The 13,769-nt window shown below is 41.5% G+C and overlaps 2 protein-coding genes across 5 annotated transcripts in view; both read left to right on the top strand.

Annotated features, from left to right (window-relative positions):
- The first annotated feature begins 249 nt into the window (after positions 1-249).
- On the top strand, positions 250-8,305 carry LOC116385211 (zinc transporter ZIP12-like). 4 transcript variants are annotated; one of them, XM_031850466.1, is made up of 13 exons: positions 250-453; positions 996-1,556; positions 2,146-2,469; positions 2,552-2,759; positions 3,374-3,525; positions 3,676-3,847; positions 4,118-4,290; positions 4,409-4,564; positions 4,730-4,807; positions 6,034-6,121; positions 6,243-6,401; positions 6,503-6,690; positions 7,539-8,305. In XM_031850466.1, the coding sequence occupies exons 2-13, from the start codon at positions 1,323-1,325 to the stop codon at positions 7,665-7,667; spliced, it is 2,061 nt and encodes a 686-aa protein (XP_031706326.1). In that variant the 5' UTR covers positions 250-453; positions 996-1,322; the 3' UTR covers positions 7,668-8,305. The 4 variants fall into 4 exon arrangements, with proteins under 4 accessions (XP_031706326.1, XP_031706327.1, XP_031706325.1 ...); XM_031850467.1 differs by having other exon boundaries at positions 250-1,556; positions 6,034-6,106; XM_031850465.1 differs by having other exon boundaries at positions 250-1,556.
- A 3,257-nt stretch (positions 8,306-11,562) lies between these two features.
- cacnb2a (calcium channel, voltage-dependent, beta 2a) overlaps positions 11,563-13,769 on the top strand; it is a 57,207-nt gene continuing 55,000 nt past the window's right edge. The window contains exon 1 of the mRNA XM_031850291.1: positions 11,563-12,006. Within this exon, the coding sequence (XP_031706151.1) occupies positions 11,920-12,006 (87 nt within the window). The 5' untranslated portion in view covers positions 11,563-11,919. The remainder of the gene's footprint in view (positions 12,007-13,769) is intronic.

Here is a 13,769-nt window from a genome sequence, read left to right as displayed (position 1 = left end):
TATAAATGTGTAGAGGTTATTTTGTACAAGATAATTAACCCAGTTTAGAGTAAACTATCAAGTGTTCCAGCTGTAAATCTCTTTTCTTTTTAAGTGATTTTTGTTTGAAATTATAAATGATTCATGCTCACTTTAAAATGCTCTAAGTTTTACTCTGTCAGGCGTAACTTCATTCAGTCCCCCCCTCCCAGCCCCGCCCCCCCCCCCCCCCATCACCTAATGTTGAACATGAGGCAGCGTTCTCCATGGAAACTGCAGCCCTCCGAGGCAGTCGCAGCTAATCCTCGGGAGATTTACTCAACTCTCACTTCTCATAAGAGGGTTTTATTTGCAGCACCAATGCCCAAGAATTCTCCCCAAACGAGCTCTGGGTCTTCGGTTTATCCCGTCGGCGGAGGAAGGCAAACCTAGTTACAGCAGCAGAGAGGAGCAGAGGGGAGAACGGTTCATCTGGTAAGCGTTTTCATCTATTCTACCTCAGGTGTAACTGTAGCTTTAGTCCTCTTATTGCTCGGTCGGTGTGACCTGCAGGGTGCACAGCGTGGGAGGATGTTGGAAGGTGCTTTGCGAGAAAGCTCTGCATGTTTGATCTTAGATGACTCAGAGATCATAGAGAATGAAAACAAAATGTTGTGTTAATGTTCATATTACTGGTATACTGTCTAAATATTTGTACAAATTGTATTTTGGTGCTTTGGCAACATTGTTCTTGAAACTTTCATGCCAATAAAACCCCATTTAGTATTTGAATATAAAAAAAACCATTTGATTTGAACGTCACCTGTGTGTTAGTTATCGTCCTTAACTATTGACGCTGCTGAATATGAAAACTGGTTCAGTATTTTAAAAAACATTCAGACTTTCATGGGTGCAGCATTTCCAGTGACCTTCAGTGGGGAACGTTGTTTTCAGATGTGGATCTTTACGTCGTTACTTTGTGTTAATAATAGCTTTTCCTTTGCTCAATGTTTTCCTCGATACACTTTTCTCCACAGTCTCCCCCTCCATGCCCCTGAGCTCTCTCACTTGCCTGCACTAATCCCTTTGTTGTGGACTGAGGGGCCCAGGCTTTGGCTGACCGATCGGCACTGTAAGGGGCTGGTTCAGCTGAAAGGAGCCCATCGAGCCCTCCTGTCCTCCACCAAATCAGGCGGGCCTATTATTAACGCCTCTCACAGCTCTTCTTCTCTGGAAGCTTTCAGATCCCTCCTCTCGTTCACCTTGATTCAAATTTCTCTCTCAAGTCACTTGTTTGTGTTCATCATCTCAAGTCCTGAGCCAGTCTTGGGAGCTTAAGGGAGTCGGACAGCCCCGGTAGGAACATGCACTTCAGGGGCAGTGCTCCCACTTTGCTGCTGCTGCTTCTTTGTCAGCTGGAGGTAAGAGGTCAGGAGCTGGGGTACCTGCAGGAGGCTCTCAGGGCCTTGGATCTGCCCCCGGGTACCGACGAGAAGCCACAGCTCCAAAAGAACCACACGGGTATCCTGATCACCAAGCTCCTCCAGGATGTGCACTGTGCAGAGCGGACTGGCACCTCTCAGGATGTCTGTGGCAAGGTAAGTCTGTCTTCTTGTTACCGTACAACAACTTTTACATCCACATGCTGAGTGCTTATTATGTGTTCATCCCACTCCTGCCTGCCGGTTCCAAGAAACACGGTTGTTATGGCTGGAATGTGAGTGAATGTGGAGGCTTAAGTCCTTGAACTCTATGGGGCATTCATGCTGAGTGGCTTTAGACGTCCCTCAGTTTGACATAATAAACTGGATTTAGAGGCACTTCACATGTTTGTGCAGGCGGGCTGACAATAGGATTATGTGCGTGTCGAGCCTTGAAAGTGAGGTTTTGAGAGAAATGTTCTACTTTTTGTAATTTCTTGCTGAACAGTCTGCTTCCTCAGACAAATAATAGTGCTTTGCTCTTATAGCCTTCTGTATTTTTGTGTGTGGGTCTAATTGGGCACAAACAGTAGCACAAAGCTAGCATTTATCTGGGAAGCAGAGTGCAGTGTATGCAGAAGAAAATAGGCAGTTTATCAAGTCTTCTAAGCTCACTCGCATCTCAATCAACACTCACATGACCTTTCTGCGACTTTCCATCCTTAAAACCTGTATTGTTTCTTCTTTCCTTCTGTTCTTGTTACAGTGCCTGACACCAGACGTAGCTCTCTCTGTGCTAGAGGATGATGGGAAGGCATACCTCACTGAGGGGGACTACCACCGGATCTCCACTGTTCTGCTGTACTACATAATTAACTTGCAAGACCTGTGTGTGTCAAATGCCGCCTCCCTTTCCTCGTCCTTGGCCTCCTCCTCATTTGGGAACTATCAGTTCTACCTTTTGGCCCTGACCAATCTGCACCCGGCTGAGGACAAGCTGTTCCTGTCATCCAGAGAAACAGAAAGTATTCTGCAGCTCATCAACCAGCACTACGACTCCTCCAATCAAGACGCCTTATCTGATTTGCAAGTAAGGAATTTTTATCTGACAAATCTATCCCGTGTCGACAGGTGCACCTTCGGATATGATGATGTAACCTTTGATTCCACAGTGTATTGATGCCGCTCACCTCCTTGAGGAGGTTAACGTACAAGAAAATCCAGGTGCTGGTGTTTCCTCTGTGCCCAAACTGGCTGCTGCCATCATCAGCCATATCCTGCAGGGCCACTGTTTCAGACGAAGGAACCTCCCGTCTCCGGCTTTCTTTACCGACTACATCTTTCAATCCCTAAATTGCACAAGTGACCTGCAGACAATAGGCAAGTTCAAGAGCACAGTTGGCTTGCTATGCACATTCAAACTGACATTTGCTTTTTTTTTTAATCTAAGGTATTGATCATGTTGTCCTCTGCTGGTATGAGGAGATTCCTCCTTAATCGCAGCTACATAAAAACTGCTGCAATTTGATCTTATTCTCATTCTATGTGTTATTTAAACTTACAATAACTGAATTTTCTGCCACTTGGGGCAGCTGGAGCAAGCTATAAACACAACACTGTCAAACATTTAGCCAGCAATTGAACATCCAACAGGTACGGATCAACATTGGCATTTATTTGGAGTCAAGTCAAATTCTGGCCACCTGACAATTAAGTCGGTTAATCAGAGCTTTTTCACTCAAAAAATAGCTGCCTGCTGCAAAAACCACAAAATGAGCGAAAGGAAGCTGTCAGGTGATCATTCTCTGTGGGTTCATGAAATTTAATACTGGATGCAACGGTTAATGACCAGTCATCTGTGTCACTGGTTTTCTTTAGCTCTATTATTCTATCTCATCTGCATAAAGTGCCATTTTGTCCCATAAAGACACTGAATAATTCTGCTGAATCTCGCCTGGTGCACAGTATCATGATGCAGTGATGTCTCTGCTCAGATTTAGAGGAGTTGCTTCATCAGCTGGGAGTAGGACGGGAAGCAGCGTCACACTCTCACAACAGGAAGAGGCGGAGTTCACAGAAAGGGGCCGGGCCTCCGCCGGATGGTTGCAACAATGAAACTGGTGGAATAAGCAGGGACTGGGCACAGGTGAGGCTGAGGCAAATGATTGATTTCCTGCACAGAGAATCACAAGAAGCATGATAGCATTGCTGTAACCTGCATGCAGTTACTGTGAGGCTTGATTTAATGAGCCTCCTACTCATCCACAAATGTGTCTCTTCTTTTGAATCTAATCAGGTCTGTTATTCAGCCAATCAGCTGTTGGATATTTTTGCTCTGAATCCTCATTTGCCAATTTCCAAGGAGCACTTCAGACAAATGTGCCCTGCCATCATTCAGCAGTTGCTAGGCAATGCCTGCGAGTCTGCAGAGCAGAAAGGAAGAGGATCTCTGCCCACTGCTCTTGAGAGTAAGACATTTCACCTATACGGGCCCCTAAAGGTCGAATGGGAGATTAGCCATGGACAGACACATAGGTGCACACTCACTCACAGATGCACACATGGGATAAGCGAAGGGTCCTCCTCAATAACAGCTATACGAAAAGATGGAAAATATTGTCCTTGTAAGACAGATCTTCAGAGTGGTGTTTTCCTTTATTTCATGTTGTGATATGATCAGCCAGCATTTTTAATCTTAATATCTGGACAGGGAAAAACTGTGTCTCTGCTCCCTGCAGAGTACGGCTACAGCACGGCGGCCGTCCTGCTCATCACGGTGGGCTCCATGCTCGGTATCTGCCTGATCTTCTTCAACTCCTGCCAGGAAACCTACACACTCATCCTGCAGCTGTTTGTGGGCTTGGCAGTGGGAACCCTCTCAGGAGATGCACTCCTGCACCTCATACCGCAGGTATAGAACACAGAGCCACTGCATCACCCTCTGTAACTGTGAGTCAAGCGCCATAAAGAAACTCTCTGTTGACTGTGGAGTAAAAGTCCAATTGTTTTCCTTCCTGTCTCCTTTGGAGATCCTTGGCCTCCACGATGACACTCACAGTCACGATGACGAACACTTTGCGGACGATAAAGAGTATCTGTGGAGGATTCTGGGCATAATCGCAGGGATCTACGGCTTTTTCCTCATTGAAAGAATCTTATCCTTCTTCCTTCCTTCTCATGGCCATGTAAGCGTTTTGTTTTTGCAGCCCTTATCAATTTAATGAAGGTGAAGGGTCTGATTTTGTTTATCTAGCCAGAGGTAGAACTTTTAGTTTTCCATGAACAAGCAAGTTTGTGCAGAGCTGATTGATTGAGCAACAGTGGTCTCGTGGTCTTTCTTTTGTCTGCAGAGTCATGGTGACCTTCCCTTAGAGCTCAACTGCAATGGCCAGTCACAGAGGGGCAAGTCCATCTCCACCATACAGCTGGTGAGTCACACCAGAAACATTGTTCTTGGCACGAAAACCTGATTCCCGTCATCATCCGTGTTATGTGCTTGTTAGAGGAGATGCAGGGAACATGACAAGGTTACTGGAAGTTAAACAGCAAGATATTAAAAGGGTGCCTCATGCCAAGTGCCGAGAAAAACAAAAATACTGAGATGTAAGGTGTTATATTGTTACAGTTATCTTGCAATTGTAGATGATAAGCCAGTGCTGTGTCACAAGTTTAGATAGAGCACTGTTCTTTGGTTTGATCAAGTTTGCTGTCACACTACACTACTGTCTGTGTGAATGGCAGGAGCAGGATGTTTCGACCATTTATCTGTTGCAATTAGCCGTCTTTTCCAAATTCTCTGCCTGCTTTCTAACTTGTTTTCGTGAAATTTCAAACATTTTGAGCCCAGGTGGGGAGCATGTCACTGGCAGTTGGCGTACTCTATCTGGTATATATGTATATATAATAAAACATTTTGTTAAATAAAATCATAGGGAACATAACTGTTATCCATTGCAATTAAAAACTTAAGGTTGAATTCCTAATTTGTGCAACAAAACTATCCTTCACTCCCAAAAAAACAAGAAGCAGCTGTAGCAGCAGCTACCCAAATACAATGGTTACATGTTGTGTTTACTCTGCTGTGCCACTGCGGAGTTATTAAAGTCAATATATTTTCTTTACTCCCACACTACTCCTCCAGTTAAGCATCAAGGAAGCACTAATGCACTTGTTATAAACAGTGGAGATTAGCTAGAGGACACTGTCGATAGGAGACCAACCTTTCAGTCACAGCACAACGTTTAGTCTGCACACATGAACAGCATAAAACAGTCGTAAAACACACGTAGGATAAAATGTATCCATTGGATCCATGCTGAAATTCAAAACACCGACTGAAATTCACTTGAATCAATTTTCCTGCACTGCTTTTATATAACAGGCAACGAAGAGTGGTGTGGGAGGGAGTGAAGGAACAGGGCATGTAGGATGTTGGAGAATGAGAAGTATTGAATCATTCAGAAAGCTCTTCATGCACCGTGTTGAATGCACACTTGGAAACTCGACACAAAGATGGGTCACCAACCATCTTTGTTACATAAAAGTATCCTGTATGGGTGAATTTGTCTCTTTGCGAACCAGTCTTGATTTCTCTAATTGGAATCAAATTTTAAAAAAGAGAGTATTGCTGTGAATAATTATCTGTATCCTGCAGGGACCAGTGGATGACTTGGAGTGTATAGAAGCGTCTCCTGAACACGTTGACACTAGGAGACCTTCACGTCAGAGTAAGGTCCTTCAACGTGAGCTGCACAACACAGATGAATGTGATGCACTTTGTAATTAGTCGCCTGGCATGACAGAGCATTTGTCACGGTCTGAGGATGAGCCTCAGCGATCACAGACTCCCTTTTGTGTTCCCAGTACAAGGCGTTCCTCTGCTGGCCATGATGGTAATCGTGGGAGACAGCCTTCATAACTTTGCCGACGGCCTGGTAGTCGGGGCGGCCTTCTCTTCCTCGGCCGAGACCGGCATGGCGACCACCGTGGCCATCCTGTGCCACGAGATCCCGCACGAGATGGGTGAGAGGTCACGGTTCCTCACTTTGGGAGCACTTTTGTTATATTTTGGCCAGGAAACACTTTGCTTGACTCTTTTTCTTTGTCTGCTTTCTGTCTCAAAGGGGACTTTGCAGTGTTGTTGAGCTCTGGACTCTCCGTGAAGACTGCTATGCTGATGAACTTTCTCAGCGCTCTGACGGCCTTCATGGGACTCTACATCGGACTGTTTGTTTCCTCAGACATGGAAGTGCAGCGGTGGATCTTCGCCGTTACTGCTGGGATTTTCCTCTATTTGTCACTGGTCGAAATGGTAAAGGAGCCTTATTAAAGGATAAGGCTGGTGATACTCCAAATTTCAGTTATTGTCAACAAATCCCATTAAAAAAAGACCAAAAGAAATAATTAATTATCTGATATAGTTTATACCTCTGATCCCAACAAACTAAATGTGGGACAAAGAGTATCACCAATGCTGAATATAGTCTATGATGTTACTTAGCTTATACTATCTCGGTGCTTTGCCTTCTTGTTTAGACCCACATGTATCGCTTCATGTTTGCGGCTTCACCCAGTTAAAAGTACTTTCCCTCAGTCTTTGTTTTATCTGCATTTCCTGTTCTTTGTAGTTTCCATCATATTCCTCCTAAATCTGCTTAGCTTGTGACTTTGAGGTGACTCGCAATTTCCCCTGTTGGCCGTAGCATTTGCAAAGACACTCACAGTTTAACTTGCGCTTGACCCACATGTGCGCAGTTTGATTGACAGCCCTCCCTGCATTCACAGCCATTGGATAAAAGCCAGATTTCAGAAAAGTGTCTGTCCTGCAGTGGTTTGACTTTTAATAAATGAGACAATCAAAATGCGGGAGATCTTCTCAATATGTCAATATCTAGTATGCTTACTCTGCACTAGAGCATGTGTACTAATGTGCAGATGATAACAGTCACCAACAAAAACACATTTTACTGCTATTCTTTATTGTAAAAATACAAACTACCGTATCAATGGTTTTGGTCTTTGCATGGGATTTCTTGACAATAACAAAAGTATAGAACAATGCCAGCCTCTTCTTTAAAGAAATAATCCTCTTCCTATCCAATATATCTGTCAAAACTGTTATTATTTCAGTTTTACTCTTCATTTCTGTCTTTCTTTCAGCTTCCAGAGATGAGTCGGGTGAAGACCGACAGACCGTGCCTCATGTTTCTCTTGCAGAACCTCGGCCTGTTGATGGGTTGGGCCTGTCTTCTGCTCCTCGCGCTCTTTGAACATGAACTCAAATTCTAAATGCCATTTTACGTGAGTCGTGACGCAAATGTCTTCGCAGAGGGTTGAGTCAAAACAAATGTTGACTCGTGTGCGCAACCGGGATGTTATAACAAGTCATTATTGGTCAACGAGTGAGTATTTCATGATGTTGTATTCTCAGCACTGGATGGTAAATGTACGTTAGCTGTATGAATCCTCTCTTTTTTTTATACTTGATGATTTATTTTTGTATGTTAGGTATCTGGACACTAAATCGTTTAAACTCTAATAATGACCATATTTGGCAGATTCAGGTACAATTGTGCACATCTGTTGTTCTGTCAAACACGTACGTTGCCTCAGAGAATCAAATCAAAGTCATTCCTCACAAGCAAAATATAAAGTATTGTAAATGTATTTGTTTTGGTTTGCATGTATTTGACATCAGTGTCTTCATACGAATTGGGAAAAGTCTAGTTAAAAAGACATCGAGTCCATGACCAGGATTTTGTGCAGTGTCTCAGGATATATAATGAACGCTTTATTTTACAGGCTCATCATTTCTGCATAATTTCCGAGTATATTTGCCAAGAGGTTTCTTGAAAGAACTGTGAAACTTTGACTAATAATAAGGAAAATGGAGACAAGTGTTAATCAATAAATTCTGATTAAATCGACACGTGGTGATTTAGTATTGGCCTTCCACCGACTAGAGACTCACAAAAGACACATCTTAAAAGGATATCCAGAGTTTAGGTTTGTCTTTCATTGGACCCTTTGTGCCTATAAATTCACATCTTGCAAAGTAATCATTTATGCTGAGGAAATCCATATTTTCATTCATATATGTACCAATATACTATATAGTGCTTTCCTGGAAACTTCCTACATTACTATAGAAATGATTAGAAAATTACACGAATACTATTTTTATGCAAAACCCGATTGGCTTGATGAGAAACTCTCATATTATGTGCAAAGAATCGACTAACCCCTCTTTGTTAGGGATAAGCTGCCCTGAAATACATTTATTTTTGAATTCCTGTTCAGAGAAACGTTGCTCTCTTTGACCTTCTCATCTCAGAGGCATTGTTCTTTGTTTGTGAGGCCTCTCTGTGATCAAATATGAGGGCACTTCCACCCACCTGAGCTACTTGTTCTCTTCATCCACCAACCTGGATGACTAATGCTCGCTGTTCAAGACAAAAAACTCCGGAGCGATCCGGCCCACACAGCGCACACGCTCTTTAGCGGCCAGAGTGGGCCTGCAGGAGGAGGTGGAGGATAAAGAGAACATGACGGATGCATCAGTACAATGAGATAAATTAAACGCAGCAAATCAACTTATTTGTACATCAAATTGGATTTGTGATATTGAAAGAACGAGTGGGTTTAAGAGAAGATTTTTGCTGTTTTTTAATCAGCTTGCTGTGATTAAATTCTGGTGCTCTCAGCGTCAACATATTTCTGTACAAATTTAAACAAACAGCTGTCGAGCCATTTTCTTATTTGTGTTGGGGATTAGTCTCATCTCACAATTTGCATGGCGATTATGTTAATGTGCCATTCCAAGCTTACTATCAAAGTGCAAAGTCAGTTGTGTTGACAGTATCATGAGATTATTTGACTATCGCATCGGAAAAAAGCTGACACCATTTATTGTGACTTCCCGAGTAATGTTCAAACAATAGCAGGAAGTCATTTTCTCTTATTCTAGCAATTTTGCTGTTATTTTGGAAAGCTTCAGGCCTACTGGTATGTGTGTGTGTGTGTGTGTGTGTGTGAATCTGCTCCTTTGCACCAAAGAGGCATTCTTTTGGCATGTGTGCGTCTTTTCAAGGCAACTGCTGCCGGGATGGAGGAAGGAAGGGCTCTTTATCTGGACCGTGTTGGTGTGAGCGCTGAGTATCCTCACATGCTCATCAGAGACCTGTCAGAAGAGGAGTTCAGCTCCGGGGTCATCGGGGCAGCAGAACACACAGAAACGATGGGAAATGCCAAGAGAGAGAAAAAACAAGAAAAAGGAAATATAAAAATGTTTTCCCTTTGATTAGAAAGGATCTGGCTGAAATCATATTTTGCACCTGTTATTGTTATCACACAAAAACAGCTGGGATCAACTTATAGTGTGGCATTTTGAGTATTTTTTAAATCTAAAAAGTTTCTTAATTAGTTCGACTGAAAACTGCTTGTTTAAAGAGGTGCTACATTAATTTAGTAGGGTGCTTTCATAAAGTGGGGAAACTTGCAAAAGAGAGGTATGTTTTTTTTTTAAATAATCAAAATCACCGCTGTAGAGACTGAGACATCCCGGGTCCCCAAAACACTTGATCCTACATTTCCCATAATGCAACCCAATAGTATATTTCATTTGACCCTCTGCACCGAGTAAACACACACATCTTTCAAACTCCACGGAATTTGTAACGCCAGCTTTCTGTTAAAGATTTTTCCTCCAATCCCACACCGAGATAACCCTGATGACATCACTACAGTATGACATCATCGGGGTTTATTTTTCAGACTGGTGCCGCAGAAGACATCATACACCTGTTTCCACAGGCTGAGTAGTACAATAACGATGACCAGCAGTCTGACTTTGATGAGTAAAATCAGTGGAGTGCCCCTTTAAAATGCAAACGCACATGAAACCGCTAGAGGGCAATAATAAATAACAAAACTTTAGCGCCGTCTGTGGTAGAAAGTTGTCTGAAGAAGGGGTGCAGTAGTATTTAGTGTAAATAGTCTCATTTCAGTGGATTTGCCACTTTATACAGGGATGTGCATCACAACATCTGTTCCATTAAACCGAATGACATTAAACGTTCACTTCTGTGAGGAACTCACCTGAACAGGTACACATAGTACTGTCTTAGTAAATGTCTTCTTATATACAAATCTATTGTAAATGTAGCACTTCAATCTAGAGCTGAAACAATGAGCTGATTAATGGTGATTTATTAATCGTTACACTTGCTTGATCAAGCAAAAAAGGGGAAATATTTCTTTGGTTGCAGCTGTTCAAATGTGAAGATCTGCTGCTTGTGTCTGTTTTATATCAATTGCATATTGAATATATTTGGGTTTTTGACTACTGGTCCGATAAAACAAGGCTTTGGATTGTGATGTTTTGTTTTTTTACATTTCATAGACCAAATAATAAATTCAAAATTGAATTCACTACCTTAATTCATCTATTTATAATGTAAGTGTCCCAGTTTGCATATAGCGAAAAACTCTTAGCAAGTTCCAGCATTCATGTTCTTCTGCCTTCCTCTCACAAATGATCTGCCTTCTCGTTGTCAACGTTAAGCTTTCCTTTTCACCCAGAACTGTTTTCACTAAAACTACCTTGACTCCAGTGTCATTTAAATTCAAAGCCTACAATCAGTCACAGCTAATAATAACAATTTGGCAACAGCCTGGCTTTGAGCCTCAAAATCTTCCTTTAAGTGGCAAAAAATGCTATAAATAATATATTTTTAACAGTTTTTTTTAACATAAACAAACCATCATCATTGTCAAATATGAATCTATTTTTGTATATACTGCAAATAGCCATGTATATATACTGTGAATATGTACCTACTTAATGTATAATATGGGATATAATGTAGCCTAACTGTGAATCATTCAATATGCAGACAATTACATTCCTGTTTACAATCTATAGAAATAATTTGACTTGTATACAGACCGTGCATGTTGCTGTTTATTGATGCTTTTTATCGTTTTCTCACCTACTTGTATGTACTCTCTGTTATTGGCTGTATTGCTATTGCCATGTATATGTTATTTCTAACAAATGTGTTAGAGGGAATAATATCCTCCACTCCTCTAATGTAAAAAAACAACAACTGTGCATCTTTATTTATTTGTTTCTGATTCTCAGCTTGCAAGCTGTTATTCATCCTTTCAGTGCAGAGAGAAGGCAGAGGTGTTGGCGTTGGATGAGGGCGCGTGGAGCAGCCAGTGTGGGTTCAGCACAGTAGGAGGGCGCTGATGAAGGAGGCTCTGTGGTGCTGAAGGCTATAATATCCGACAATTCAAATCATCAGCATCTGAACTAGAGGAAAAACCAGCTTCTCTCAAACCCTCTTCCGCACAAGCCCCTCCTTTAAACCCTCCTGTCTCCAAACTTGGAAGATTGGCGGCGCCTCGTTGTCTTCTCGTTCAAACTGATTTTTAAAAAAAAAAGAAAGAGAAATGCCGTTGACTTTTCATTTTTGGACACCGCTGCTGCACCTGTCCCCACCGAGAGGTTTTGTTGAATGTTTAATCAAATGGTGTAATGGTCGTCAATAATACTCCCAACACAAGAGCAGCAGCAGCACCTCTGGACAAACACATGGACTCGCTGGAACACCCGATGTCACAAGTAAGTTAATTCAAACGTTAAATGACAAGTTTGTCCTTTAAATGACGTGTCACAGTCAGCTTAGCATGCGAGAGAAGCAGGTCAACTTAAGCTCACCTGTCCACTTCTCCACCTCCTCGCTCCCATTGGTGGCTGCTTGCTCAAATTAAGTTTTAATCACGTAACGTTAGTGAGCCCCGAGGACATCACCTCGTTTTTTTTTAATTCTAACGATTGATTTTAATTAAAAAATGTCGTCGAAACTGTTGCCGGTGTAAGACAGGTTGGTGTCAGGTAACGTTTTAATCTTAGTACTTCAAACACAAGGAACGTTTTAACATTTTATTTGTTTTTTCTCTACTTTTTACATCTCTAGATAAAAATATTTTTGGTGCGGTGGTAGAAGTATTTGCATAATTTACTTATATAAAAGTAATGATTACCACAATGTAAAAATACATCTTTATAAGTGTCCTACCTGTCAGCAAAGTTTACTAACATCAAAAGTACTCATTTATTGATATGTATGCAGCGTTTTAATGTTGTAGCTGCTCAAGTAAATCTAATTTCAACAAATATAGTGTTGGGTGGTTTCAATTGGAACATAATATCATATTTCAATAACTGGTTTTGAATGAAAAACCTTTATTGGTAACTGTAGCGGTCCGATAAAGATAGTGGGGTAAAAAGAGCAATATTTCCCCAATATTGTTGTAGAGTAGAATAATAAACTAGCATGCATGAAATATAAAAGCTAAAGTGCTTAAAAATGATACTTGAGTAAATGTAACTAAGTACAGCTTCAGGTAAACATATTACAGAGCTCTTTCTCATACAGTAAAGTACGTTATTCAACGTTCATCGTGTATTTGGCTTATTGCGGTTAATTGAATCTCATCCTGTTTCTCCAGACGTTCTTTGCATCTCAAACTGTGTTTCATGATGGGCTCCTATAATATCCTCAGAATATCTCTTTCATATGCGTTATTAACATGCCTCGGGGGGGAACGGGCTGGAATAAAAGGCGGATTTGAAATGAATTTCTGTTTTTCAGTTGCCACTAGCAACAGGCGCTGTATGAACACTCGAGCTGAGTGCATTCGTTTTCCAGACCCTCATCATATCAGCTTGCATATTAGAGACCACCCACATAATTACCATTGTTTCTATGATACCTGTCATATTGTTGCACTTCAAATAAAACACTGAAAGCTGTACTTAGCTAATTGAACTAACAGTGAGGCTCTTTACAACAAGAGGACAGCTTCACTCGCATGCAACGCATTACTATTGGGTTACCGATAAATAGTTTCACTGTTTGGACTGCACAACGGCCATCACATTTTTCCCAGAATCCTCGCTGGTGTTATCAAATATATTTTGTCCAACAAACAGTCCACAACCCAAAGATATTCAGTTTACCATGATATTAAAGATACCCATCGAAATACTGTAGTTGCCAATGAATTTGCAAAAAATTGCGAAATATCCTCTTGTTCTCTGTTTTCGTTGTAAACTGAATGTATTTGGGTTTTGGACTGCTGGTCAGACAAGACAAGACATCTGAAGATGTCACCTTGGACAGACCAAACTATTTAATTGATAATGAAAGTAAACTGTTAGTTGCAGTCCTAGTTGGAAGACACACTTGGTTTTTCTGGCTAAGACTGCTGAAGCCTCAGATTAGTTTCAGCTGTACTAAAATATATATTTTTGTCCATTATCTCTCTTATGAGTGTCAGAAAAACATCTCTTGGAGACCAGTATTGACAGGAGGAACTCTA

This window comes from Anarrhichthys ocellatus, unplaced genomic scaffold, assembly GCF_004355925.1.
Source record: "Anarrhichthys ocellatus isolate YVR2014 unplaced genomic scaffold, GSC_Weel_1.0 scaffold10, whole genome shotgun sequence".
Taxonomy (NCBI): domain Eukaryota; kingdom Metazoa; phylum Chordata; class Actinopteri; order Perciformes; family Anarhichadidae; genus Anarrhichthys; species Anarrhichthys ocellatus.
This window is presented reverse-complemented; position numbering and strand designations above follow the sequence as displayed.

Bases quoted from the DNA above. Each gene is read 5' to 3' on its own strand.
- LOC116385211 (XM_031850466.1), top strand. From the start codon at position 1,323: ATGCACTTCAGGGGCAGTGCTCCCACTTTGCTGCTGCTGCTTCTTTGT. The intron at 2,470-2,551 runs GTAAGGAATTTT...TTGATTCCACAG, and splicing joins ACGCCTTATCTGATTTGCAA to TGTATTGATGCCGCTCACCT. The intron at 3,526-3,675 runs GTGAGGCTGAGG...GAATCTAATCAG, and splicing joins TAAGCAGGGACTGGGCACAG to GTCTGTTATTCAGCCAATCA.